General features: G+C 39.6%; 1 protein-coding gene across 2 annotated transcripts; it reads left to right on the top strand.

Moving 5' to 3' along the window:
- DIPK2A (divergent protein kinase domain 2A) lies at nt 1-22463 on the top strand. Of its 2 annotated transcripts, none has more exons than XM_037908962.2 (3): nt 1-886; nt 15650-15953; nt 19574-22463. In XM_037908962.2, exons 1-3 carry the CDS (start codon nt 233-235, stop codon nt 19903-19905), a joined length of 1290 nt encoding a protein of 429 aa, XP_037764890.1. In that variant the 5' UTR covers nt 1-232; the 3' UTR covers nt 19906-22463. The 2 variants fall into 2 exon arrangements, with proteins under 2 accessions (XP_037764890.1, XP_027673196.1); XM_027817395.3 differs by lacking the exon at nt 1-886 and adding an exon at nt 1001-1122 and having other exon boundaries at nt 19574-22165.
- Nucleotides 22464-26972: the final 4509 nt, after the last annotated feature.

The raw sequence follows: 26972 nt of genomic DNA, 5'->3' as shown, positions 1-26972 counted from the left end.
AGGTGGGAGGCAAGAGGGTGCTCGGGAGGCGCGCGCGCAGCGGTGGCGTGGCTCCTCCCCGGGGCGGGGAAGTCCGGGCCGGCGGGCTCGCGGCACCGCCCCCTCCCCCCTGCTGTCCCCCTCAGTAACTTGGCTGCCTTTTATCGAGCGAGCCGCGCGGCGGAGAGTTTGCTGGGGCCGGAGCTGCGGCGCGAGCGCGGAGTGGCGGGGAGGGGGGCCCCGGTCCGGGACGATGCTGCGGCTGGTGTCGCTGAAGTTGGGGCGGCTGTACCGCTACGTGAAGCTGGCGGTGCTGGGCAGCCTGGCGGCGGCGCTGGTACTGAACACGCACTCGCTGCTGGCCTCGCTGCAGCGCAACGAGCTGTCGGAGCGGCGCTTCCTGCAGCTCAATAAGTGCCCGGCTTGCTGGGGCACCAGTTGGTGCCGCAAGTTCCTCAACGGGCAGCTGCGGCTGGAGAGCTGGGGCCGCCTGCGGCTGCTCGACTTCCTCAATGTCAAGAACGTCTACTTCGCGCGCTACGGCGAGCCCCGCGAGGGCAGCCGCCGCGTCGTGCTCAAGCGCCTGGGCTCGGCGCAGGAGCTCGCCGACATCGACACCAAGATCTGCCGCCGCGCCACCGGCAGGGGCCGCTGCGACCTGCTGCAGGCCCTGCACGCCACCGAGTTCGCCAGCATCAACGGCGACGTGCGGCTGCTCACCCCCGACGTGGTGGAGGGCTGGTCGGACCTGGTGCACTGCCCCTCGCAGCGCCTGCTCGACCGCCTGGTCCGCCGCTACGCCGAGACCAAGGACTCGGGCAGCTTCCTGCTCCGCAACCTCAAGGACTCGGAGCGCATGCAGCTGCTCATCACGCTGGCCTTCAACCCGGAGCCGCTGGTGCTGCAGGTAACGCCCCTCCGCCTCCGCGCAGGTACCGCGCCCCATCCTGGCTGCCCTCCCGAGAGCCTCCCTTGCCCACGCGCAGCGTCCCGGGGAGCGGGTGGGTGCGGTGCTAATCTCCTCCCGCTGGCCCAGCCGGGTGACAAAGGTCGGTGCCAGCCTAGCCACCCTGCTCTCCTTGGTGCTGCAGGAGCGTATCCCGTCTCCTTCCCCGCCTGCCCCTTGCCCAGCCCTGCTGCCAGGTAAGTGCCCATCCAGCCAAGCGCTGGCCCCGGCCGAGCATCGTCTGCGCCTCTCCTCTGTGTTCACGTTGCCAGCAGCGCCTTTAGTGGCTGCTTTGCTGTGGCGGGAGAGCAGAGCCGTGCGTGGCTTGAGGAGGGCAGATGGTGCAAACCCTCCTGGGAAACGTAGTCAAGGGCAGGGGCTTCTGCTGAAACAGGCGCTAACACCACGCTTCACCTTCTCCAAACCCTCTTCCCGAACAGCGAGCTGCGTTCCCAAAACGACCTTGGAACGCCGGGGAAGGAGTCTGCTCTGCCCCTGTTGAGAGACACGGGGCAGGGGTTGTGTTTGGTTTGTTTTCCATTTAGCTCTTTCCCCGAATATTCCCCAAAACTGACTCTCCGCTTTCGCACCCCTCCCCCTTATTTTGTAAATGCTCTTTAGTGGTGGGGAAACATGGAGATTTCGTTCTCTTTTCACTGCCCCGCCTCCCATGGAAAGCTTTCTTCTTCTGTTCTATGGCGATTATCTGAGAGGGTGAAGAGAAACAGCTGTTCTGCAGGTAGCAGGCTTGGCAGCACTGTCCACCTTTAAAAAAACAAAACCGAACCCAAAAGCGGGTAGTGGTGTATTTATCCCTTTGTCTTGTTAGTAAACGGCTTTAATCCCATGCCCATCTCACATTAATAATTTGAGAAGTCCTTAAACTTTTGTCAGAATACTTTAGCTGATCAGTTTCTTGGGATCAGGATTAGTATACATGGATTGGGACTTCTGTTCGTTTTTCATAAATCTCTCATTGTTAGAGTCCATCCCAGTGTTGTAGAGTTTTACATGCTTTCTCAACTTGGCTGACAAGAATGTACACTTAGTCTGTTTCGACAAACTTGGATTTTGATCAGACTTTAGATGCAAATTCGTGGAAATTTGATAATCTCTTGTTTGTGATACTAGTTATTTTGTCTTGCATAAATACTACTTAAACTGAACTGTTGCTGCCCCTTGTTTACATTAAGCTGAAGTATGCACTTAGAAAGTTACTGGACTTGAATTTTGGTCCAGTCTTTTTTTTTTTCTTAACCATTTTTGTCTCTTTCTGTCCTTGGTTTCAACTAATTAATGCCTAAAGGAGGAATTTTGTAACTGTATTTTAATACAGTAAACACATTATCATAGAATTACTATAATAAACGTCTGGTATTTTGCTAGATATTTGGCCAAGAAGCATCCAGTTGATTTGTCAAATAGCCAATGCTGTGGAGATTGGCTTTAACTGCCAGTAAATTTATCTCCTCATTAATTTCTAGAATGCTCATTTAAGAAAAGGTGCATGCATTTTAATGTATTTAGAGGTATCCTCAACTTGAAATCTGGTTACCTTTTTTAATGGTTTATTTTTTTTGGATCACCCATTCAGCCCACCTGGTGATTTCTCTGATTTTACAATTATATTTAAGATGAGTTTTCCCTTCCTCTTTCCTGTGCGGAAACACCTACACAGAGGGGAGCTCGCTGACTAGATAGTGAAATGCATTAGACAAAGGGCTGTCAAAAGCCTCTAGCAAATAGACTGAAAAATTAAATAACTTTTCCTCTGGCCTTTCAATTATAGTGTAAATTGTAACAATGGTTTTAAAAATTGGGCAGAAGTAATTATTTTTAGTTGGTGTCCCTTTTTTAACATATGGCTTTTGCAGTGAATGTAGATTGTGGTATACCAAAGCTAATTCTAAATGTTTTTGCAAATGTAAATAAAGGTTCAGTGTAAGTCTTAGTTTTGAAAATTAGCACTGCAAACAAAGAAATGTGATACTTACACCACTTAGTATCCGCTTTAAATGCTTCCTTACACATTCCCATCAAATAAGCTATTTTGAGTTTTGCAAATTTTAGAAAAGGTGAAGTGACTTTCTGAAAGACTGAACCAGTTAGACTTAAATGTATCAGCATTTTAACGGAAGTAATTCTGGAAAATGACTGCAGATTTGCAGAACAAGTTTAAAATAATGAAATATGTCAACATTTATGCATAGGTAGCCACACTAAAAAATAGTAACTTGAGATTTCTTGGAGGATTTTATAAAGTTATGTGGCCTGTTAATCATGGGATACTCTGTCATGTGGATTTTTACAGGAGGGAATACGGTAGGCATAGATTACTAAGATTTTTTTCCCCGCCCTATTGCCTGGATTTTACTTAAAATCTGAAAGCTTGTGTCCTTTAGATTACTTTATAGTGCTAGAATTCAGTAACTTTTACAATTCTATAACTTTTTTTTGTTTGCTTTTAAAAGAAACTTTCCAGAGAGAAACTGTCCTGAGGACAGAAACCACTGAACATGGAATGGTGTGAAAACAAATCTTTCCCTATGTCCTGTTGTTCCTATTCACTGAGGACAACTTGACCTTTACTGTGAATTAGATACTAATATCTAATGTGTTGTAACTGAATTTTCTCTTTCGAATTGTGACCAGAAGATGGATGGAGATGGTAACTTAGCTAGTTGAATTAATATGTTTTTACCCAGTATTACAAAGACAAATTTAACCATGTGGAATACTAAAGTTACAATGTCCATACATGTCTAAGGAATTAAACATTATGTGCTGCCCAGGAAAAAGCACACATTGCCTTTAATTCTGCATACATTGGCATTCTTCATCAGAAAACATTCTGTTAGAGTAATTCTGTCCAGTTTTAGTTTCAGCAGCATTGAGGGTTCATAAAATTAGATCTTTTGGAGATCTTATTGAAGTTGGATGCTCTTTCAAATCATAAAAAAGAAGCTACGTCATTTTAAGGGAAAACTAACTTGGAACGTAACAAATGTGTTTACGTTAACTTTTTGAATTAACTAGACTTCACATCTAGCTTTCACTTCACTCTTTTCAATTTTGATAAGTGCAATTATCAGAAGAATATTAACTGGGGAAAAATATAGATAAGAATTTCTGTTTTCTCTATCATGAAACTTGTACTGTGACAGTAGAATGTAGGAGACCCTTCTTACTTCGTAAGAAGTAAAGGTATGCTGCTTTCAGAAGTTTTGAAAGGTTTGGCGGTTTTTATTTTATAAAGCTAAAATATTCAGTACTTGTTTCAATTGCAGTGGGTAAGGAGGGAGTGGGAGTGGGAATTGGAGATTTGTTCTAAGAATTTTCTCTTCTTGGAGGATTCCCTTGTTGTCAATAAAAACTTTGAAGAGATTAACAATAGTAATCAGTGTTAGCTGTTTGTTTGTAGCCAGACAGTACAAAGGAAGACTTTGCCAAATTGTGTTCTGTGGATTATCTCCTAAAAAACTGTCTGCTTAATTTTAATATACACAAAAAGCATATTCTATCTTCAGGTTGAGGAAATGCTTTCAGTCTTGGATCTGTGCATTACTGATCTGTGCTTTTTCGTTAACTTATAGCTGTAACTAAATATAAACGTTTAGGCACTGAATTTAGATTTATAATGGAAAAGGTGACTTTAATCATCTACTAAATCTAGTGACTTGAGGATTATAAAACTTTTTATCGGAGATTGGAAGCTTAGCTGGAAGCCTATTTGGCATATGGATTACTCCTAAAGTGGCAGTGCTTATGAAATGCATACTGTCACCATTGACTGACAGTTTTTGCGTTAGCCAGTTTGAAGGTTCTACTTTACCCTTCAGTTAAGCATGGTACACTTCTGTACAAGTCATAGAAGTTAGGGAATCACCACTTCCATAGTTTAATTATTGAGGTCTAGTGTAAAAATACTAATGTTTTTATTGTTTTGCAGTAGCATGTTTTTACTTCATCCTTACTAGTACATCTTAAACAAGCTTTTATAGACTGACTCTATTTTTGATTCACTAATTCATGCTAATTTTTGTAGTACAACAAATTGCAGGACAACTGCATGTGATTTGGTACAGTTTTACATCTCTGAGTACCAAAAGTGTTATAAGCTTCAGTGACTCTTCCATAATATGTTCTGTGTTTAAACAATAAGAAAGGATTTACCTGGTTAGAAGTTGCATGTTTCATTCACTTATGTGGCAGGTTGAAGAAGAAATTTTAGATCCTCAAAATATAAATGGTATTGATAACACTTTCATAAATGTTTTTTACATCTCCAATTAAAAATTTGTTTAAAACAAAAAAGCCTCTGTTTGCAATAATATATATTTATATATATATTAAATTAAATTAAATCCTAGTTTGTAGCTGCAATTGATATATATTTTAACATACTTTTTATATAAATATTAATTTCTTTGGAGTCTAACTAGGACTGTAAATTGAGTTTCATTTCTATGTGGCAACAAAAACAATTCAAGTTATTACTACACAGTTTAGTGACAGGTGTTTTCTTAGTGCAACCTTTTATCTACAAACAGCTGCATAGTAACATGAAACACTGAACTCACTTTCAAAAATTGGTGGGATGCTTTTTTTACCTGTATGAATATCTGTGCTCTACCTCCACACAATTAAATCTTTTTTTGATTACTTTAGTCAGGATGGCAAAAGGATTTTGACTTAGTCTGTTTGCTAGCAGACAATTTTGGTTGTCTAACTGGAAAATTTGTGGCTTTCTCAGTTTTAGGCTATGGTCTAAAACTGACTGGTAAACTAAGGCTATGTCTACAATATTTCCTATGTCTGCAAAACTTACGTCGCTCAGCGGTATGAATATTCCATCCCTCTGAGCAACATAAGTTACACTGACATAAGCACTAGTTTGCACAGCGCTTTGTCACTGGGAGAGCTTCGTCCACCAACATAGCTTATGCCGCTTGTGGGAGTGGTGGGTGTTGGTTTTTTTTTTTATGCCAAGTGGAGAGTTCTCTTCTGTTGGCATAGAGTATCTTTAACATATGCACTGCAGTGGGTCAGTGTAGACATGCCCTAAAATAAAAAATTGTTGCTGCTGTGAGTGTCTAAAGGCATTCATTTGTATTTTGTTTGTTGTGAACAAATACCAAGATTGCTTGTTTTTTATTTTAATGGTTTTTAGTGTCAGTCTATTGGTCTTTTTTTGTTTGTTTGTTTAGTCTTAGCCTTAATATAAATTAAAATGATACTGTTAAAACCAGATAAGACTGAGTCAGAACAGAGGGTACCTAACTTGTTTCAAACTCAAATGAAAATTGATTCCAAAAATATAATGGGTAATATTTGTCAGGCTTGCAATCTAGAGCTGATCAGTACTGTCTGTTGAATCCTCAGTATGGATCTCATCCACATACGCTTACACTGCAGAGCTTCTTGCAGGATGGGAGCATATCACTATACCCATGAAACTTTGTCCTAGGTCCCCTACCAAATGGGTGTGTGGAGTAAATATATTTTAGTGGAGAGCAAATAACCTGAGGGAGAGTCTCTGCTTGGTCCGTTCATTCATATTTGCATCAAGTGATTTAGTGTGCTTTGTTGCATCTTATTTGGGCAGGCTTGTGGAAAAGTCACAATATCAGTGTTTTTCTTTTTTATAAAAAGTACTATCTTGAAAGGCTACTGTTTTGAAGGTTAAATCTTAAACAGGCATGCACGCTTGTGTGGAATTGATTTTGTGCCAATCATTGATATATGCACTCTTTTTCCACCTCATCTAATAACTCTGTTAAGTGGTCCAAGAGACTATCCATTTTTAAACTGCTATATAGGCAGAATCCAAGCATTGAAGCTAAGGGTATGGCAGGTAGTGATTGCTGTATCGGGGATCAATTTATCACATCTAGTGTAGACGTGATAAATCGATCCGCGATGCTCTGCCGTCGACGCCTTTACTCCACTGTGGCGAGAGGTGGAAGCGGAGTCGACGGGGGAGCAGTGTCAGTCGACCTCGTGCTGTGAGGACGCGAGGTAAGTCGACCTAAGATACATCGACTTCAGCTACTCTATTCTCGTGGCTGAAGTTGCGTATCTTAGGTTGATTTCCCTCCGCCTCCCAGTGTAGACTGGTGAATCTGGCATTTATTTCTTCTGCAGCAGCTTCAAGCACATAAATGTATCCCGAAAGACCCCAAAACATGTACCACTGAGTTTAACTTATGTAAGAATAACTTTCAGACATAAGGATCAGGATTGTTTTTCATTGCTCTGAGTTTCAGCCAATGAAATGAGATCTTCTTGAAAAGCAAGAGACTTCGGTCACATGCATGCAAATGTCCGCAGATTTGCTTTTCTTGATAACCTTAAGACCCTTGGATTCTAGTGGCCTGACTTAGTTTCTGTAGTATATGGCTTCTCTACACTGTGTTTGGTGTAATTTCACTGTGACAAAATGTAGCTGCCTCATTGCAAGCGACATTATGTAAATGCTCCTAGGTCAGTGCAGCACTGTGCTGCCTCCTACATAGGCTTATGGCAAAGTTTGCAATGGCTTGCTTTATTTCTGTTCCTGAAGGGGGTGGACAAAACCACACTGTATTAATGTAGATTACACTTCGGTGAGGTAAATTTACATGAAATAAGTAATTACATCTTTTCTGGACTAACAAGTGTTCTTTTTATAAGGTAAATGCTATATTCTCTTTTGATAGTCCTTTTCTTTTTTAAAATAGTGCTTGAAAGTGGGTTTCCCACTGCTATTAAGAAATCTGATAAGGAACATGTAAATTGTTAGGTGGAGTAGTGGAAATGAGTTGTTCCAACAGGTTAACTGATTCACTTTTTTTTTTTTTTTTTTTTTTTTTTTTTGGTCAGTTGACTGTTATCCTTATCTTCGTTCATAGAGGGAGAATTTCTTTACAGGTGGAAAAATACTAATATATTCTCTTACGCTATATATTGCCTTAATCGTAATTTTTGTCAGTGAATCTGTATTAAAAATGCACCTCTTAAACAGTTGATTGAATGCTTTTCTTTGGTCTGCTATCATGACTGAGTGTAAAATGTGTGCTAGCAAGTGTCTCAAAGTTGCGCACTTATAACCAAGTAGCTGTTTTTGAGCTGTGGGTGGACGAGGTTTTAAGAGTCATGCTAATCCTATTTTGTTTAGATGCAGATCTGACAGTAAGCTTGCCTTCAAACAAATATAAATATTTAATTATATAGGTGTACCCAATACTAATAATTCAAGGATTTGGTTCAGAACTGTGCTATTTATAGTTCAGTAGTTAGATTTGAGCAACATTTTTATTTAGCTTTTGTTTATAACAGCAGCTAAACATGTGCAGTGGGAATTCTGTTGTATGATTTGTATGCATTTTTTGGCTTTTAAAACAATACAAAGTGAGAGTTTTTTCTTGTTGTAGCAGTCATAATGATTTTATTTATGCAAATATTTTCAAAAGGTAATGAAGTACCAAAAGTTACACCTCTGCTTAAAGAGTACAAATCAGCACTCCAGTTAACAATTCTTGTCAAAATCACAGTGAATCTAAAACTGCTAAAAAGTGTCATATTCAGCAATATAATATATATCTCCCCTTCTTGTGCTACTGATTTGGGTAATGAAATGTAGATTTGACTATTACATGCCAGTTGGAAAGGAGCCAGAAGCAGAGAGCTTGTTTGTACATGTGCAGACATTGGCAGGAATCCCTCTACTCTTGTTGTCAGAAGAACTTTTTGTTGCCACAAAGATATAAATATATCTGTTTTACAATATGGTGTGTGGTTGTTACACCAACATTATGTTTGGAAGGTTCACTTTTTAAATACAGCAAGCCAGTCCTAGAATCTCTTAAAGGAGGCACTGATCATGCTGAATCTCATAGTAAGTATGTGTAGAGTATGAAGACCGGTTTGGTGCTATGGCTAAGGAACTAATGTGATCCTTGGATGTATAAGCAGGGGAATCTAGAATAGGAGTAGGTATTGCATCTGTATGTATATGGTATTAGTAAAACCATTATCAGAATTCTGTGTCTGTTTTCTTTAGAAATCATTGAGTATGAAGCTGAACTCATGGCTAAAGTGTAAACACTCTTTGAACCTTTTCAATGATTACACAATGATAAAATGTCTTGTACTTAGTGAGAATCTATTAAAATCAGTTAAATTGTGTAAATTAGAATTGAACACAAACTGGTAAAGTCCTTTGTTGTTTGTTGTTAAATATGAGTAAATTCAGGTTAAGATCAATGCCTGCAGTAGAACGCAGATCCAGATGCATTAGTGTGGGACCGGAGAAATTTAATGTGCGTGTGTACAATCCAAATGTTGACTGTAAAAGATTACGGTGGACTGGCTTAGCAGTGAGGTTCAGGGGCAACCCCTTAGTAAATAGCACAGGGCCAGCCCCCTGCTTCTGTTGCCTGAGCTACTGGGAAAGTGAGGGTGTTCCAGGATTCTTACATATGTTGATCCAGGACTAAGCTATTGATTCTTTTTATGTCCATTTGTAGCTCTACGGTCCCTACAGCTGCTGGAAGGGAGAAGGAGCTGACTCCCCTTTTTGAGAGCCTCCCAACAGCTGCAGTGCTCTGAGGTCTCCCTTGCGCTAACCCTCCCCCAACTCTTTTTTTGACATGGTTGGGGTGGAGTGGGAGGAGGAGGAGCAGGGCCTGTCCTGTGAATAATTAGCTCCACCTTGCTGCAGCAACAGCAGACTGGATCACAGTAAATACCAAGAATCAGAGTTAAAGCAGCAATGTTATTGGCCAAGGACTTGTTAACTTCATTTTCCTGGTGTTTTGCAAAACCATGAACTGCAACAAACGCTAAAATGTCTGTAGAATGAAGAAGACAGCACTGCATTGGTTTACACTTTCTTCACATTTAGGAAGGCTATCTTCCCAATCATAAGTCTAGAACCTACAAGGGCTTAAATTTTGCAGGAATTAATGACTTAAACCCTATAATCCAGCAATTCACTTGCCATCAGTTAATGGGTGACTGGATTTCTCAAGCCCTGAATCAATATAACTGGCCCTTTGACACCAGTAGAACCTTACTTTTGCCCTGTAATGATGTCATCAAATAACAGTAATACCTAGCCCTTATAGTGTTGCATCTATAGAGTCAAAAGTGCTTTTTATAAAGGATGTAGGTATCTATCCAAATTTTATAAATGAGGATACAGAAGCACAGAGATAAAGTAACTTGCCTAAGGTCATACAGCAGGCCATTGGCAGAGTCTAGTTTCCAGAGTCCTAGTCCAGTGCTGTTTGCAGTAGGCCACCCTGTCTATCTAACAGCTGTGGTTACCCTTCAAAGAAATCCAAACATGATACAGTATGGAAATGCACAGCTAAGACACCCAGACAACTTTAACTTTACCCTGTAGTGATGCTGTGTAGCGATACTGATTATGTTTAAGACACTTCAGTGTTTGTAGTCCTAGATTAGAGGAAACTGATTTTATTTTTTAACCCTTTAAAAGAGATATACTCTTAATCTTTACTCCATTTCAACATAGATTTTTGTTTGGGAGTTTCCTTAGGTTTAACTATTAAATTCAGGTAGAACCCTAATAAATAAACCCAGAGAATATGCAACTATGCAGTATTTCCTATGGTTTGAGATACAATTAAAAAAAATATGGTTGACACTGTGCGTGTAAGGATAAATTCACCAGTACACCAAAGCAGCCAGATTATCCAGCCAGCTAATCTGTATTTGCAGCTGCTTTGCATTGCAAACCAGTTGAAGCATACTGGTGAAACTGACCCTTAATTTTTAATTATTGGTTTGAAGGACTATTAGTGAGACATGTGCTATGTGAAATGGGGTTCAGATAGAGATATGTCTCTGAATCCTAATTTAGAGGAAGAATGGTGGCTAGTTGTTACTGTACTTTCAGTCTCATAATGGAACCACTTAAGAGTTACCTGAGCCTATCTGTATATATAACTGCTATTACACAGGTTACAATAGATAACTTAATTATGATCTGATTTTGTCAAATGTAGTCAGTGCGCAAGAGATTTCAACCTATATGGAAAGTTTGAAGAGTCTGTGTTCTGTTCAGGACAAAGAAAAAATTGAAGAGTCTAAATTTTTTTTAAAGGACCCAGGCTTTAATTAATTTTAATTTTAAACTAATGGATTTACTTGTAAATTCACAGAAAACCACATTCTTTACTCAAAATTAGTCCTGTAAGTTTTTTGAAGGGGGGGGGGGCGGGAGAGGATATGCTGTAGTTTTTATAGAAAGAAAACAAAGGTTGAATCCCCGTTTAAGTGGTCCATGACTAGGGCTTCTGGCACTATGGTAATTTTAAATATTGATATTGATAATAATAATATGGCACTTAGTCTTAATGGAGTCAAGATTAGAGTCTCCATAGGGATCTAAAAATCCTTAAGTATAATAAACAAAAACTATTTATTGACAGTTTTGGTTGCATCAGGATGCACCCCATCCACTAAAAACATGGAAATAGTGAAGTTGTGCGTTCCTTTCCATGTACATAGTGACTACAATACTCCATAAGGCTTCCCTCTCTAGCAGATACGAAAAAGGAATATGTATCCTCGCTGCATCAAACTTGCACTCAAAACATGAAACTTGAATGGTGACCTCATGCTTTGATAATAACATCTCTCTCATATTCCATATTCATGTTCAGTTAATTTAGGGAACATACCTATTTTTTGGCATGCATTTGGAGGTGGAAGTGAAAGCCTTATGGAGTGAGTATGTGCGTGCCTGCAATGCTAATGTTAACCACATGAAGCTGAAAAGAATGCCCAAGTCTTTCCTCTTAATTTAATATTTCCATGCTTTTCAGGTATTAAGTGGATGGGGTGTGTCCTGGTGCAACTGTGTCGCTAAACCTCATCTTTATTTGATAATTTCCTAGGTTTTTTTATATTGTTTTCATGGAGTTCAGTAGATAAACAGCGGTGCTCCTCCTGCTTGGGAATTACAGGCAGAAACTGTTGCTGAAGTTGCTTCTGACTGTGTTGACTATCCTTAAGGGAAAGAAAGGTTGTGATGTGCTTCAAAAAAGCTATGTACATGCTGCAGCTTGTTGGTATAAGTTATGTCACTATTGGGTGTGAATAAGCCACTCCCTGAGCAACATAAGTTGCACCAACCTAAGCACCAGTGTGGACAGTGCTATATGGGCGGTAGCACTACCACTGCTCGTGGGGGCTGGAATAATTAAGGGCATGTCTACACTTACAGTGCTGCAGCTGTATTGGTACAGGTGCGCCACTTCAGCGCACGTGGTGCAGACACTGTGCCAACGGGAGAGAGTTCTCTTGCCCACATAGCGCTGTCCACACTGGTGCTTAGGTCCGTGTAATGTACGTCTCTCAGGGGGTGGCTTATTCACACCCCCAACGGACATACATTTTGTCGACATAAGTGGTGGTGTAGACATAGTTGATGGGAGAGCTGTCTCCCATTGGCTTACAGTAGCTCCTCACTTAACGTTGGCCAGGTTAACATTGTTTTGTTGATCAATTAGAGAACGTGCTCCTTTAAAGTTGCGCAATGCTCCCTTATAATGTCATTTGGCAGCTGCCTGCTTTGTCCACTGCTTGCAGGAAGAGCAGCCCATTGGAGCTAGCTGGTGGGGGCTTGGAACCAGGGTGGACCAGCAGCCCCCCTATTAGGTCCCCTAAGTTCCCTGTGCAGCAGCTGCCCAGCAGGCTATCAATTGCCTGGCAGTTCAGCTGTTCCTCCTCCCCCTCCCTCTCCCCCCCCCCGCTGTGAGCTGCTCCTGGGAGCCTCCTGCTTGCTTTGTGTGGGGGGGGGGGGAGGGGGTGCCAGTGTCAGGGTTTTTCCCTCCCCCTGCTCCTGTACCTCATCTCCACAGAGTGGAGTGGGAGGGGCATGACAGGGCTCAGGATGGAGGGAACTTGCTGGCAGCAGCTGCTGTCTCAACTTGCTGATCTACTTAAAAAGGCAGTGTACTTAGAGTGGGGTTAGCGCGTGCGCACACACACACGCACACTTGGTGTGTGTCTCGGTCTCTCTCTGCCATGCTGTGTCTCCTCCCTCCATTCGTGCTGTTTTGTAGAGTGTGAGGCTACATTAACAACAATGTGTTAACCCTTGAGGGTTCAGCCGAGTGCTAGTTCATCATTTAGCTGTAAGGCATTCCCTGGGAAATATTCCAACCTCTGACTTCACCACCTCAACCAAGCTTCACAATCATTGCTGTGTACAGTATTAAATTGTTTAAAACTTATACTGTGTGTGTGTGTGTGTGTGTGTGTGTGTGTCTTTTGGCTGGTGAAAATTTTTTTCCCTGGAACCTAACCTCCCCAACCCCATTTACATTAATTCTTATGGGGAAATTGATTTGCTTAATATCGTTTCACTTACAGTAGCATTTTTCAGGAACATAACTAAAATGTTAAGCGAGGAGTTATTGTACCTGCACCACTGTAAGCTCTGTAGTGTAGCCATAGCCTAAAACTTTATCCCAATTTTAAAGTTACTGGAAGTAAGTGCGCTAAAAGCAACTCTTCATGTTTAGTATTGATGACCTAAACTGTTAACTGGAGGGAACGTCTAAAGAAGTCTGTTATCACTTGCTTCCTGAATGAAACACTGTGTAGCTTCTCTTGGACCTCTGGATACAACCAGGACAAGCTGTAGCAACTAGTTTTATGTGTGCATTACACTAGCAGGTCTACCTATTGTTTCCCCTTCCTCGGGGTGCTCTATCCCTGCCAGCATGAAGCATATCTCTCAGCTTTCAACTGTGACAATGTAGATACCTATGAGTGTGACAGCTGCCATCTTGGCCAATGCTAAGCCAAGGACAACCAGTGACCTCCAGAGCTAAAGGCATCACTCTTTACAGCTTGTATTAAAGAGCCAGCTCTCACCTCAAGAGCCTATCAGACTCGCATCCTCTGTGGTTTCGACATGGGGGGTGCATAACACATACTCTGACTAATGGGTTATACAAGCAAAATTTGTTACTGATGACTGAAATGTGTATTTTGGTGATTTCATCCCATAGTTAAGTTAAAAAATATATATAATTATTTTGAGGTCTTCCATATATGAATATATAGGTCAACAGCAGAGTTTCAACCTGACCACCTACAGAGCTGTAGTTTAGACCTTTGCTTTTTGAGCTGCTAAAGTAATTGCTAGACCCTTGTATGGCCAGCTGCTGAAGAAGGACTTGGCATGCACTTTCCTAGGGGGAAACCTTTGTAGTAGATTATATTAAAATCCAGGATTCCTGATCACCATCCCTAGCTCTGAATGTGTTTTATAGTGGTTAGAGATAGACTAAGCAGACTGTTTTGTGTCACTCTGAAAGGCATCTTGATGCAGTGGATAAAATTGGGGTTTGTCATGTTAGAGGCCCAGGTTCTCTGCCTGAAATGACTGAGTGAACTCTCTGATAACTTACTTAAAATGAGGGTGGGCAGGGAGGAGTATGCAGCAGATCCTCCCTGAATGCCTTTTAGGTTGGGGTTCACGGTTTTAACCGTTTAAGAAGGGTAGTGAATTGCATTGGAATTTGAACTACAGATGTCTTACAGCTCAGAGAACCATCTCATTGACTGGTACACCTCCTCCTCCCCTGAACTGAGTGCTGGTGGTGGCTGTGCTGTGCTGGGTTTCAAAGAGACTTTTACAAGAGAAAGGTTTAAAGTTCCTGTTAAACTGAAATCAGTAATGCAATGCAGCCTTAGCTGCTGATGCATAATAGTTCCATTCAAGGAAACTGATGGTTTTTATCACTCTCTGGTGACGTCGTTATGATAGCAGTGCTAGAGGTATAGTCGCACTTGCAACTATTCTTTCAGAACTATTAAAATTTTAATTGGAGTGTGCTTATCCTCAGTGAGTGCTGTGGTCTGTAATTCAGTTTCTGACCTTAATATTAATTTTGGATTTTCTTGATGCCTAGTACTCAGTACTTTTTGCAAAAGTGTTAAGTAGCTCATCTTGGTCTTGCATATTTGTGGATATTTTTAATTGCATGAAATATACCCAAACATACACTAATTATGTAACAACTTTTTTATTGTGTTCAGTGTGCCCTTACTACCTAGACAGTTGTTGTTTTCTTGAGAGCCTGTACTACACAATACTGTCCATATTACTATTTCCATTTTAAAAATCTGCATACACTGAAATAAACTAAGGTGGAGGATTAAGGGAAGATGGAAGAACAGAACATCCTAAATTTTGTTATATACCAAAATATTGGTTAATTTTTTTCTGTAAGGTCCTCAAGAAAGACCAAGAAGAATCCTATCAGATCTGGAAGAAACAAAAGGGAATGCAGAAGAGAGGAAGTCTAATGAATAAGAGAAACTTAATGTATATACAACACAAAGAAAATAGTTCATAAGCTTTTATTTAAAGACCGGTGTTACAAAACAAAGTAATGTCATAAGAAAATATGATCACATTAGTGCCACAGCTCACAGTATATAAAACACCAAAGGCAAAAGATAATCAGTTCTGACATCGGAAAATATACATACAAAAGCTAGATGCTAGTTTAGAAATAATATATATGTAGGTATTCTTGATGGTATCAAAATGCAAAAATGTGTTCTGGTCAGCTTAATCACCTGTTGTAAATATTAATGTCAATAGTCTTCAATCTTGCACACATTTCAACCTGTTAAAATATACTGGTGTTCTCTGTTTACTCAGTATTAACAACAAAATCTGTTCATATGCAGAGTTTTCCATCTGATGAGGGCTGGCCATTTGCAAAGTACCTGGGAGCATGTGGAAGAATGGTGGCTGTCAACTATGTTGGAGAAGAATTGTGGAGTTACTTCAATGCACCATGGGAAAAACGAGTGGACTTAGCCTGGCAGTTAATGGAAATAGCAGAACAACTGACAAACAATGACTTTGAATTTGCACTCTACCTCCTTGATGTCAGCTTTGACAACTTTGCAGTTGGTCCTAGAGATGGAAAGGTTATCATTGTAGATGCAGAAAATGTTCTGGTGGCAGACAAAAGGTTAATCAAACAGAGTAAGTTGTTCTTCCTCTCATGTCCATCCTGCTTCATCTTTTACAATTTGTCTTAAAAGAATATGAATGTTGTGAGTTTCTGAAACAGGGACTTTTAATTCTACAAATAGTATAGTAATTGATCTATAACAAAACTATAGAACTTTCACATACTTGTAGAAATCAAAATTGACAGGTGCTCAGGTATATGTAAGAATCACCTGAATTCTATATTGCTTGTATTCCTGTTTTACAAATACACAAAGCTGGGGGGAGAGGGGGCAAAATTACTTTCTGCTAATTATGCTTAAAAGTAGTTGTTGCCGTCTTTATTTTATTATTTTTTTTAAATGGTTCAAAGTGGCTTCACTCCACCTTTTCCCTATAATGGTATTTTTCCTGTTTCAAACTCTTTTCCTTCTGTCTCAAGTCATGTGCTTTTTCCCCTTTATGTTGGGTTCTTTACTTGATTCAGCTAAGCTTCTCCCATTTTATTTATATATAATGTAAAATATCTGAATTGGGGTTACTTCTGTGCTAGTCTTGGTGACACTCGGGGTGAAGCAAACTGACTCTATCCCCCAGCTACCGAGTGAAGGGATAGTGCTGGGATTCCATCTATCCCTTGACCTATAACAGCCTCCAGCTAATAGGTATCTAACTTGATATCCTTTCCCTCCAATAACTCTCCAATAGCTATAATGGAGCAGGAATGTTCTGTTTCAATTTCTTGGTTCCTCTGGCTTGCAGCAGCCTAGAGGCTCAGGATGGGTGAGGATAGAAGCCACTGCTATTCTTCCCCTCCCCAATCTCCTGGCTGCTATGAGAAACAGGATGTCTGTTCTACCCTTGTTCCAGACTTTGTCTTTGGGCCCTCATTTTCCATAAATAGTGTCCGTCACTACCTCTGCTGAGCATAGAACTTAACAAAGCAGCAGCCAAGAAAAATTGACCAGAATTTCTTCAGTAACACTCCCTGGTGCAGAGTTCTGAATAGCACCAGTGAAAAATTGTTCTTTTTGCAAGCTGCGGAAACTCAAGGTAGCAACAGAGGCCTTGAATAGTCAGGCTGTAGACTTTGATAGCATTACATTGGTTTATAATTTCTTCAACTGAATAGGTTAATTTTACAAGTCTAAGGACTGGAAACCTTTAAAATGAAAACTTAAATTCTACAGGAGTTCATGGCAGTAGCCCAAATGACTCCTGTTTGCCCTGGACGTGTGGATTATTCAAACTTTGCAAATACAATTAATATCATAGAATTAAATTCTAGACTGTATTTTTCACTCCTGTGCAGTCTTTCAATACAAAGCAATATTTTTTTAATAACACTCACTAGTCCATATTTCTCATAATGTATTTAGATCAGATCTCAGCAGGGGATGCCAATAAATCCTTTTAATATGTTGGATAGCCCACAGTTTCAATACTGACTCCACAAACTCAGACGTGCACACAGATTTCCCCCCTCTTCCTCCCCGCCCCCAAGCCCAGGTAATGTCTAGGTGTTGGGAAATATTTTTAAAATGCTATTGCAAACTTCATGTCTCACCTTGTTAATAAAATGTCTAGTTTTCCTTTTTGGAAAATTGGGACAGTGAAGAAGCTTTTGTATTATTATCCTGAGGTGACTGTAAGTATCTACATTTTAAGACTGGCCCAATTAGTCTTTTGGGTTGCTTTCATAGCAAATCCATACGTGGGGTCCATAATCTATTTAAGTATTTGTTTGTAGGTCCCCACGATCCAGTTACCTTAGTATATGAGTGTCTAGTCTTATTTTTCCGTTCACCTCTCAAATATGAGATAATTTAATTAGCTAAGTTTGAATCAACTTTTTTCAGATTCTGTTTTTTCTTATCTCTTGAATCTACCTTTCATTGCATAATTACTTCAGTGTTTTTATCACGGTCATCCCTTGGCCTTTAGTAGCTTGCTGTGAGAGCAACACACTGTAAGTGCATCATAACTGTAAACTAATTATTAGCCCAGAGACTGCTTTCCAATAACACTGGTTTGTCTTCTGTGTACATCAGGCAATACAGGTGCTTAAGGGCTCCAAAAGGGGGGAAACAGAGTTGATTTCCCCACTAATAAGAGGAATTGTCTCAAACCAGGCAATAGTATGTAGCTTCTAGGGAGAAGCTGGGTCCTATATAAGTTCTTCCAGGAAACTCTGAGGGAGCTGCTGTATCCTGCTGAATTGCTCAAGGCAGCTATTTCCCATTTGTAATCAAGGTAATTATTTTTGTCAGAGGCAAACTATCTGTTAGACAGAAGTCTCTAGAGAAGGAAGGTTGCCAGGATACTGTTGCAACACTTGTCAGGAGTTCTGTTATGTATACCTGAGCAAAGTGTCGAAGGTTTGATTTCACCTATTTGTTTACTCTTTATCACTTGATTCACCCTACACACAAACTCTAGATGATTTTCTGGCCTTCACACTCTTCTTTTTTTAAAAAGGAGAAAAAAAATTTTTTTTCCTCCTTAGGGCTAACTTAACACCTATCTAGGGAGGGGCATTCAGGTCACTTTTCTTCAGATATAAATGATTTATGGGGGATGAAATCAAGGCTTAGCCACAACATAAAAATTTATACTTAAGCACCCTTTTATAGCTACAATATTTTTGGTTTCCAATGAAGTTCTAAAGGATCTATATAGTTAAAATATAGTACTTGGGGGAGAAAGCCATCAGTGTGTTTTTGTCTTTTTTATGGGAAACTAGACTAGAAATTATAACATTATAATATATATAATATAATATATCCTGCTGTTCACTGCTTGATGCCTTTTAGCATTTCTAATGATCCTTAAGATATTGTTACTTTATAAATTCCACTTAGAGTTTAACTTGTAGAAACACTGAGATGTCCAAGGACTCTTGAAATGCGGGTTACAGCTTAAAATTTTATGTGCACAAAAGGTTTCCTCACAAAAATTTAGCCAGCAAATAACTAGGAAAGTTGTGAGGGATAATGGCTTGAATAATTGTATGACCTCATGCAAGGACTTGAACTTTGATCTCCCACATCCTTAGTGGGTGCCTTAACCACGAGGCTATAAATCATCACTGGAGCAATGACTTTGATTTTAATTATTTTTGAGAAGTAGAACAGCTTCAAGAAGAGAGTGAGGCCCATACCCAAATATTCCATAGCCCAGTGGCTAAGGCACTCTCCTGTAATGTGAGAGAGCAAGTTCAAATCTCTTCTGCACATCAGCAGAAGGGGAATTGAACATGGATTTCCCACATTTCAGATCTGTATCCTAAGCACTGGGCTAAAAGTTATAAGGAGGGCACCACCAGCTCACTTCTCTTCATGCTGTTTTGTGAATCTAGTCCTCTGCTTTTGTTAAAATACCCAAAATAGAAATTAAAAATTTTGAGTCGGGTGAAAACAGTGTTTTGTTTTGACATTTCAATTCTTTAGTTTGGTCATATTTGTGAATGATTTTAGGTCTACTGAAACTATGTTCTTTTTGGCAAATAAACTTTGGTGATTTTTTTTTTTTTTTTTTTGCTCCTGGCTCTATTTACCGGTTTCCTGCAGACTAAGCCTTTAGTCATATTTTGTATTAAATGTATTGTTTTCCTTCCATCTCACCCACGATATTTTGCCATCTTTGTTTTACAGATAAACCTGAAAACTGGGATGTATGGTACGAGAGCAAGTTTGATGACTGTGATAAAGAAGCTTGCTTGTCCTTCTCGAAAGAGATTCTTTGTGCTCGTGCCACTGTGGACCACAATTACTACGCTATTTGTCAGAACCTTTTATCAAGACATGCCACCTGGCGTGGCACTTCTGGAGGACTACTTCATGACCCTCCAGCTGAAATTGCCAAAGATGGCCGACTTGAGGCCTTGCTGGATGAGTGTGCCAACCCAAAGAAACGATATGGTAGATTCCAAGCTGCAAAAGAACTACGTGAATACCTTGCACAATTAAGTAACAATGTGAGGTAGTCCACGGTGAATTAATCTCCTTTTTGTAACACTGGCTAAAACACTATTACAAAGACACATGGAAAAATGAGGTTTTGAACTCACATATTCAAAAGAAACATTTTTAAAAAAAAATTATCTGATCAATTATATAAATGCCATAAAATATTATGGTGTTTAGAGGGTGTTCCTCTGTAAACAGACATGGTACTTATCTAATTAAAACTTGAGCTACTATTGACTGTTCTCCCTGATTGCCTGGGTGGGTCAGATGAGATAAGACTGTGATAGCTTAATTGACAGCTTGTCTGTCAAAGGGTACTTTACATAAAACTGCATTAGTATCACAGTTTTGTGAAGCTAGCTGATGCTTTTACTTGGAAAGTCAAGTTAGACTGATGGCCTGTTTTAAAGGCTTTTTTCCTGATGTCGTCTCATTTTTGTGTTCAAACACCTTACTGAAGTGGTATTTACATACATGCAGGTAAATCTAGGTGTCTGTTGCATTGTTTCAAATTTAACAAGTTTTATTTAATACTGTGCAGTATATTATTACTATGAGTGCAGGATTCCCATGTTTACTGTCTAATCTAAGTTCTTACCACTGTATCTTACTGTATGTATTATATTTTTAAAAAGGATATAGACATAAAGCAGACTCAGCTGTCCTGTATGAACCCTAATACATTCATATTTGATTTTTGTAGTTCTGCTCTTGCAGGTATCACTTGATGATGTAGTTACTGTACAAAATTTCAACCTTCCATGCAAGTATGTGTACACAGCCATTCAACAGGGAATGGTTTGTGTGAGCAAACAGTCATTTTTAACTTGTGGGGGAGAATATAGTAAAAAGCAGTAGGAATTGAGAGTTGGTTTAAAAATAAGATCACTAGTCCAGTGTAGTCAAGCATAAACCAAAGAAAATGGTTGTGTATCAGTCCCTACACTAGTTTTAAAGCAGAATTATGTACTGTAGTAATGCTAATCCATTATGGACATTCAAATGTCAGTGCGTCCTTATTTACTCTTTTTGAGAAACTTTAAGCTACTAGTTAGTGCTTGAGGAAAATCCAAATTTAAATTTGAAGAAAATGCCTAGCAGGCTAGCATTTGTTCTGTATCATTCACAAATCTGCTGAATTCACAATGTAATGAAATTTACTGAATGTTTATCCTTCGGTTTAGTCGTTAAACTGACTATGCCATGTTCGTGCTACAGACCTTGCTTTGAAATAAGTTTTACTATTTGAATTGCAGTAAAAATGGTCCCTTTAATGGTTAGTGTAAACCTGAGATTGATATTTTATGCAAATTCTTATTTATAGGAGCAATCACTATCAAAATGGTACTTTCTTGGGAGATTTTTTTTATTTCATTTATACAATAGCTACTGTAGTGTTCCATTTACCTGAAGTTTCATAAAATTCTACTCCTAAGCAAATATACAAAGGAAAAAAGTAACAGTTGTAAATTAACCAAAACCATGGTATTAAACAATTTGGAATGAGCTGGGTATGCACGACCATTCATGACAAAGTCAGCATGGCTATCAAATACTACTGCAAAGACAGATGAAAATTGCTGCTAGACCAAAATTTTGCTGTAGGAGCAGAGTGAAAGAAAAAAGCAAATTGTAATTCAACACTGATTTGGTTTTTTTTCTCAAAGCAGGTGAGTGCGGTGGTGGGGGAAGTACCGCTATATAAAGATGCAAAAGTTTTCTCAGATTTGTTAGATGAGTGTATTAATGACTGTTTTGCACAGCTCTGGATTTTCACATTGAATCCATTTTGCATATGTAGTCATATTTTACTGCAACTCACTTGTCTTAATTTTGTTTTCAGAAGCTAATATGACACTTGCACCTTTTATTTTCCTATTTGCTGTTTTGGTTTTTTTGTTTTGTTCTACCAGCTGTGCTGCAACCTCTTTCCCTTCAGATACGAGTCTTTAAATCTGCTTTACACTACTTTTTTTTGTCAAAATACGCTTATTTGCAGAAAATACATTGAAAAATTGACATTAAATAACACTAGCTGCCACGCAAGCCTTGTCGTATCAATGATGTTGATTTTTAAACACCCAGCACATTATCTGATTGAGTTGTGTGTGATTATTGAAGGGTAACAGAAAACACTGCCAGCTCTGATTAGTACTTGAGGTAGTCTTGTAACTACCAAATGTCCCTGGTTAGATTTGGTTTAAGGGTTATAGTTCCCTCTGAAATATATTGAGAAAGCTGATTCGGAAAGGAATCTAGAATTTAAAAAAAAACAAAAACTACAGGGAAAACACTTACGTGGAAAGCAATAAATTTTGTTCAATTTGCACCTATCAGATATTTATTGTACAATGACAGTTTATATTTTTAGTCATTGCCCATTAATATTGATGAACTCTTGGTGAAATATTTTTGAATGAGACATTTGGGGTTTGTATGTGCATTAAAATTGTCTTTTGTACTGTAAGTTACTGTTTAATTGGAATATTTTATCAAAATTGTCTTCCTGTGCCTTCATATTACACAAAGTTGTTTCTACAACTTTTGAGGATATTAATAAAGAGTACTTTAAGAATCTCATCTCAGAATTTCATTTTCAGATCAGTTAGTTCTTTAAGATCAATTTACAATGGAGTGTTAAAGAATAAGCATGTGTGGAGGTAGGCTTCTTCTTACTATTGTAGAGAGCATTGTATTCCAAAGTGACAGGTAGGACACTCAACTTTCCTTGGGTAAGGAATTATTCTGTGGAGTTATTTTTTCATAATCATGAATAGCTCAGTTACATTAATGAGTTTCCCATTTAGAAATGCTTCCAAGTGAGCATTATTTTTCTCTTAAAGAGTGCATCTTAAATTATGGCACATCCTTCTGTTTTTCAGCTACTGAAAAAAGTACACTAGAATTCAAAATTAATGAGGTGTGGGGTTCGTTTGTTTTTTGCTGTCTCAGTGGGCTGTCATTTCCCCCCCCTTGTTCCCACAAAAAAAAAACACCTAGGGCACCCCACCTGTACCCTACCCAGGGTTCAAGGAGTAACCCAATCAATTTAGTCACCCCCATCCTTTCCCTTCCGAGGGCTCAGGGTGTAAGGCACCTATCCTTACCCATGGGCTCAGGAAGAAACCTGGTCAATTTTAAGTACTTGCCCTTTCCCTCAGGGCTTTACGGGTCTCCAGAATCTTTTCCCAGAGAGAGCTTTACGTAGCTGTGCTCTAAACATCTATTTATTAGCAATACACACAGAGATTTGCTTGGCATATGTATTCTTATGCTCACCACTCCCAGTATACAGACAGAATTCACCTGATGGCCAGGTGGCCTCTCGTCTGGGGGTTCCAGCAATGCCTCTGCACATCGCAGTTGTGCAGTGGTCAGTCTTTCAGCTTGATGTTAAATTCCAGTCTGGAGATGGTTCCCAAAGAGCATTTTTGTTGTTGCAGTACATAAGTTTAGTGAAGTTAAAGGAGGTAGCTGGTTTTACCTATCACATTATTCCGTACCCCTAGGTAACAACATTTAACCAATCATGCACTGACACTTTTCTCTTCCCCGCTCAACTCTTTTTTTACATTTTATTTCTTATGCCCAAATTGTAACTTATTTATTACCTTCTTTGTTTGTGTAGATGGTCAGTGTAAATTTACTGGTCAGAGCTTATGTTATCTGTTTCACCAATTCTTGGGGTCTTTGTTTCCTCCCTAAACTTACCAGCTCCTGGGGGTGTCTACTTTACAACCGTTGGTGTGTTAATTCTTGTTAGGGGCATTCCTGAAATGGGGGCATCTTAGCAATAGTGGAGCATTTTTTCCTTAATTTTAGTGGTGAAATCCCTGAGTTTCACCCAAGGCTGGTTTAGTATGGGGTGAGTCAAATCTCAGGCCTACACCTTGGTTCCCTATTCCCTGCTGGGAGTGGGGGAAGCCACCTGGGGCTTCTTGCCTCCCTGTTCCCGGCCGGGAGTGTGGGGGAAGCCAACCGGGGCTTCTTGCCACTGGGGAGTGGAGTCCAGCTGCCCTGCCTAAATGCCCTGAAAATCCCACCAGGTGCCTATCTATATCCTAGGGCACCCAAATAGCTTTGAAAAACTGTCCCAGTTAGATCATCTTCTAGTCTGACTGTATAACACAGGCCATAGTACTTCATTCAGTTACCCTAGTATTTGCCCCATAACTTGTGTATAATTAAAGCATATCTACCAAAAAGACATCCTGTCTTGATTTGAAGATTTCAAGAGATAGCAAATCTATCATGTCCCTGGGTAGTTTGTTCCAATGGTTAATCACCCTTACTGTTTGGCTTGGTTTGTTGGTGGGTTTTTTTAAAGAAAACTAGTTTTTAATAATAAAATAAATTAGCGTAGTACCAAATCAAAGCGGACCTTTATCAACCAAACCTGTAATCTCAAAGAATTAAATCAGGTTTGTTTGACAAGACACATTTTCCATAAAACAGTGTAGACTGGCATTAATCATATTCTTATCCATTAATTCTTAACTAAATCCTCTGTCAGCTTTTCCATTTTTCCCCAGGATTGATGTCTGGCTAATCAGCCTACAATTATCCGGATCATCTTGCACTTTTTAAATATTGACACAACATTAGCACTCTTTCAGTCTCCTGGAATTTCTGCAGTATTTCAAGAGTTTATTTAAATATGAACATAAGTAGATCAGAGGTCTCCTCAGCCAACTTTTTTTAGGACTCTTGGCTGCCAGTTATCTGGGCCTGACATAAAAATGTTTATGCCAAGTAGCTTAACATCCTCACTTTCTAATCTACTGGAAAACAGTTAATTGTCCTTGTGTGATATGAGTAGATCAACATGCTTTTTACCAAATATCAAACACATTTATTAAACACTCTGCTTTTTCTGCATTAACAGTTTTATCTTTTTTCCATCTATTAATGGGCCTGTAGCATGGTTAAAATTTATTTGGTATAAGATGTACTTAATAGTTCTGCTAGCTGTGGATTTTTTTCCCTGAAGTTGTTGGCTTCCCTTATCAATTTTCTACACTTTGTAGCTTATTTATAGTGTTTGTAATCTACTTTACATGTTTTCCATTTGTTATATTTTATTTTTAATAGCTGCTTTCACTTCCCCTCTTAACCAGGACAGGCTGTTTAACACTACACAAAAACACTGTGTGGTGTTCAGTACTTTGTGCCAGAATAGGGCTATCCATCTCTAGATATTAAATGTTCTGCTTTGGTAAATTTCTTTCAAGGTGGAAGATATACCTAGTTTATGCCCAAATGGACCATTATCTCAATAATGTTCATTTTAGATGAAGAGCTACAATGTAGGTAGGTTCTTCAATGTCAAAGTGACAAATCAGATTGCTACATATGAAACCCTGGAGTCTATTGTTCAGGCCTTGCTAAACATTCTCCTTACATGCTTCTATTGAGAGCATTCTCAAAAAGTGATCAGGCAGATAACAAATGTATAAAATCTAGCCATGTGAGGCAGATCTGAATGAGGAGTCTAAACTATTTGGATCTTAGAACATAAGAGTGGCCATACTGGGTCAGTCCAAAGGTCCATCTACCCCAGTATCCTGTCTTCCGACTGTGACCAATGTCAGGTGCCCCAGAGAGAATGAACAGCACAGATAATCATAAAGTGATCCAAACCCTGTTGCCTATTCCCAGCCTCTGGCAAACAATCTTGTTTGGCCTTAGCTCAAAGATGGGAAGAAGTGGCCGCCTCCCGTCATCTCCTATGTTAGCTGATTACTTTATGTTTTTGACATTTAACTCACTTGATTTGTGTTTTATCATTTTAGAACCCTTGGGGGGACACTTTCTGGTACTGGTGAATAATTAAAATTCTGTTTCAACACCTTTCGACTTATACCCTTCTGCGAGTGCATTATCTTTATTACATACCCTGAGAGAATTCATAAGTATTTCTTCATACTCTTCGAAGCTAAATGCCAGTAGATTATTTTTTTCTCTCCAATGCCTTCTGCAGCTTCTCTCTACATGCACAGAAAGGACGCTTGTTGCTGCACAGGGGGAATGTAGTATCAGCTTGCTTCCAAGGTGGTTGAGGAGAGGCTGTAGCCCTGCTCCATCTGAGCACAAGAACTGCAAATTTTTTGTGGGAGGGAGGCTTCTTGTGGGTTCCCCTGCACACCCCCCGCCCCCCCAAGTTCCTTTCCGCTTCCCTAACTATCATGGGGAGCTAACCACGTGACCCTCACTGAGACTATCATCCCACCAACATTTGTCAAGACTGGAAAGATAGTCAATACAAACTTAGTATTTAAACAGTTCTTGACATTTTATCTGGAATGATCTAAAGCCCTTAAATCCAATCCAACTTCTTGTTTCCTTTTTAAACAACACACAGGCTGTATCATAATGAAAAGGATTGTCCAAACAGCTCTTTTAATTGTATTTTACTGCTGCGGCTTGGCAGACCTGCAGTTCATGTGAATCATGACAACATGGCTCAATCTGAGGGATAATAGTTTTCTATTCCTTTTCTTTATAGGACTGCTTTTAAAACCTTTCCATTTCTTTTAAAGCAGGTACTATAAATACTTGCACCTTGTTTAATAAATGGATCCTTGATATCTTGCTAGTTTTTTTTATGGGTATCCTCTGTGATTAATTCTTTATCAGCTTCCGCACAGATTATCTGGATTTCAATTTCCTGTCTCTTTTCTACCTTCTTGTTTTTTAAAGTGTAGTGCCACAACAGAGCCTTCAATATTGTCTCTGTACAGTAGAAGGATGTCTAAATTATATTATGGTCACTTGCTCTGTGGCTCAACCACAGCTCTACTCTCATTAGCTATCAAAAGTTAATATATGGTCCCCCCCAAGATACGGTCTCCAATGTGATATTCAAGTAGATAATGTTCAAGTAGCTGGTGTGCTATTACTATTCTAGTAGATTTAGTGACCTCTGTTTCTCCATGAAATGGACCTCATTTCACTGTTATGAGGTGACAACTGGTACTGCTACTCCACTATTACATGAATAAAACTCTGCTTGTGGGAGCTGCTGGTGCTAGCTGGATTACTTAAGTGAGCTAGCAAGACTCATTTCACAGGTAAGGATTAAATT

This window comes from Chelonia mydas, chromosome 9, assembly GCF_015237465.2.
Source record: "Chelonia mydas isolate rCheMyd1 chromosome 9, rCheMyd1.pri.v2, whole genome shotgun sequence".
Taxonomy (NCBI): Eukaryota; Metazoa; Chordata; order Testudines; family Cheloniidae; genus Chelonia; species Chelonia mydas.
Note: the sequence above shows the minus strand (reverse complement) of the source record. Positions and strands in the feature narration are given on the sequence as shown.